General features: G+C 66.6%; 2 protein-coding genes across 2 annotated transcripts; one reads left to right on the top strand and one right to left on the bottom strand.

Moving 5' to 3' along the window:
- The first annotated feature begins 877 nt into the window (after positions 1-877).
- On the top strand, positions 878-1586 carry AMSG_02598 (uncharacterized protein). Its single transcript, XM_013904051.1, has 2 exons — positions 878-963; positions 1164-1586. The coding sequence occupies exons 1-2, from the start codon at positions 892-894 to the stop codon at positions 1374-1376; spliced, it is 285 nt and encodes a 94-aa protein (XP_013759505.1). The 5' UTR covers positions 878-891; the 3' UTR covers positions 1377-1586.
- Positions 1587-1592: 6 nt separating this feature from the next.
- AMSG_02597 (uncharacterized protein) lies at positions 1593-2546 on the bottom strand (the record flags this gene model as incomplete). Its single annotated transcript, XM_013904050.1, has 1 exon — positions 1593-2546. One exon carries the CDS (start codon positions 2544-2546, stop codon positions 1611-1613), a length of 936 nt encoding a protein of 311 aa, XP_013759504.1. The 3' UTR covers positions 1593-1610.
- Between the last annotated feature and the right edge of the window lie 79 nt (positions 2547-2625).

Here is a 2625-nt window from a genome sequence, read left to right as displayed (position 1 = left end):
TATTTGCCCCACCGCCGCCGGCCATCGCCCCGCTTCCAGAGAGCGAGTTCTGCAGCTGCTTCTTGTAAAAGGCGTAATAGGCAGTGTCATCGCCGCCGTGCGCCCGCGCGCTCCCGCCGCCAACTCTGCCGCGCGCCCTCGGCGCCGGCGCCCTTGGCTCTCTCTGGCCTGCGCGCGCCTTGCCGCCCGAACCGCGGGTGTTCCGCCTCACCGCCGCCACCCGCCTTGTCCGCGGACTCTGCCCGGGCGATTTGCCCGAGTTGGGTACGCCCGACTTTGATCTGTGCTTCCGCGGCGCCGGAATGAGGACCTGGTCACCGCCCGCTGCTCGTTGCCCGCCAGGTGTGGCGTCTGCGCCCGGATGGCCCGACGATGCGGCGTGGTGCTGGTTCCGCCGGGAGGACCGTTGTTGGTGGCTGTGGCCGTGCCGAGCCGACGACGCGGCCGGCGGCCTGGGCGCCTGAGGCGGCGACGGGTGCGCATGGATGCGGCCTGTGACCGACACGCCTGCTGCACCCTGCTCGGTTCCGTCTGCGGGCTCACCCCATCGCCGTCGTGGCATTGGCGGTGGTAGTGCCGGTGGTATGGAAAGAGGGGAGGTGAGAGCGGTGGCCAATGTGAGCCGTCAGCGAAGACCAAACGATCAGATTGAGCATAGAGCAATGACATGGCCGCCGAGGGCTACGGTACTTCAGTGCCGGCCAGGGCCATCCATCGGCCACCGATAACAGCCATCCATCCGCATCCTATGGTTAAGCAATAGCCATCCAATGGTATCCCCCCCCCCCCCCCCCTCCCTCGCCCAATCCCCTCCTCTCTCCTCCCCCATTTCCCCTCCCTCCCCTCCCCTCCCTTCCCCCCCTCTCACACTCACACTGCTCTCCACAAGCCATGATTGTGTACGACAAGTTCAACGAGTTCTACGAGGCGGCCGAGGACATGTACCACGCTGCCCCGAGTAGTGTACGTACACACGCCCATGCCCATCTCCACCATACCCTACACCCCTCCCTCTGCCCACACAGACGCCTTTCCCATACCCCCCGCCAACCCCGCCGGGATCGCCCCCCTCCCCCCCCACCACACACACCCCTCCTCCCACCCCACACACCACCAACCACGGCAAGCACAGCCCCTCCACTCACGCGCAACAATGGCTACAGACCCGCTACGTGCTCAAGCACACCAAAAAGGACGGCGAGGGCGCTGTCGAGCTCAAGGTCACCGACAACGTGTCGGTCATCAAGTTCCGTTCCTCGCTCACAGCTCATCTCAAGCACGTCGACCGTATCAACACCCTCTTCATCTCCCTCGCCATGGAGAAGCCTGAGGGCGTCGATGCTGCTAGCTCTTCTCGCCGCCGCCGGAAGGCGTAGTACCTTCTGCCGCCTCGCAGCCCGCCGCCTCATCCCCGGCCTCAATCGGCGTCGTATCGCGCACACGCGCAGCGCTTACCTAGCTACCACCCTCGCCCCTGCCCTCGTGCGTCTGCTTCCTGCTGCTGTAGAAACGGACTTTGCCCCCTCCCACCCCCCCCCCCTGTGGAAGCAGATCGGGAATCAATACATGACAAGCCTGAAGAGAGAGCGCCATGCCCCGGGTGGTAGAGTTTACGATGCGTGGCCAAAGTAGTTGTCCAGCGAGACCTGTGGCGGCGAGGAGCGCAGCGCACGCGGCGGAGCCGACGACACCGGGGTAAACTCGTGCGGAAGCCGGAGCGGGCCGACTGAGGCCGATGCTGACGCCGCGGCGCTCTCGTCCGAGCACGAGAGGCAGAAGATGCGGTCGTAGCGCTGGTCGTAGTTGACAATGACGCAGACGTCGCAGAACGAGTCAGCGCACAGATCGCACTGCCGCATGCAGGCCGGGCAGACCGCATACCCGCAGCGGGCACACCCCACGGCAGACTCGGTCTTCTCGCAGATGTAGCACGCAACCTGCGCCGACACGCCCTCCATCTCAGCCAGGCCGCCATCGTCGCCGCAGCCGCGCCCAAGCGCGGCGGCAGCCCCGGCCCGCGGCTCGACGCCAAACATCTGATACAACGTCGGCGTGTACGCGGAGGCCGAGGCCGAGGCCGACGGGCCAGCCTCAGCTTCGCCGCCGTGCTGGCCATGCAACAAAGATGACGACGACGACGCCGACGACGACGAGAGCGAGCCCGGCGACCCAAACAGCGACGATGAGTGCGCAGACGAGGCCAGCGGACGCTCAGCATGAGCCGGCAGGCTCGATCCAAACGAACCGGCTGCGCGGTGATGACTGGGAATGACAAACGGGGCAGCCATGCGCTTGGTGATGAGGTTCCGGACGCGGAACGGCTGCGGGAGGCCTGGCTGCGAGTGGTCCAGAGACTGCAGATGGCCACCGAGGCGCATACGCTCCATGGTCCTCTCAGCCACGGTCTCGGTGTCAACCTTGGTCACCTTGGCTGCCCGCGGCGAGAAGCCTCCGAACGGATACCGCCGCTTGCCTCGCGGTCTGCTCCCATTGCTGCCGCCGGCTCCGGCTGCCGTGCCGCCTGCGAGCTCGGTGCACACAGCCATGCTGCTGACCTCTGCCATAGTGTGGGGTTAGGGGGGGAGGGTGGGGGGGGGGGGAGGAGGGAGGGGAGAGAGAAGGAGG

Source organism: Thecamonas trahens (assembly GCF_000142905.1).
Source record: "Thecamonas trahens ATCC 50062 unplaced genomic scaffold supercont1.15, whole genome shotgun sequence".
NCBI lineage: Eukaryota > Apusomonadida > Apusomonadidae > Thecamonas > Thecamonas trahens.
This window is presented reverse-complemented; position numbering and strand designations above follow the sequence as displayed.

What these genes read in the sequence shown, in the direction of transcription:
- AMSG_02598 (XM_013904051.1), top strand. Translation starts at nt 892, where the DNA reads ATGATTGTGTACGACAAGTTCAACGAGTTCTACGAGGCGGCCGAGGAC. An exon ending in ACCACGCTGCCCCGAGTAGT is followed by an intron (nt 964 to 1,163) that starts GTACGTACACAC and finishes CAATGGCTACAG; the next exon opens with ACCCGCTACGTGCTCAAGCA.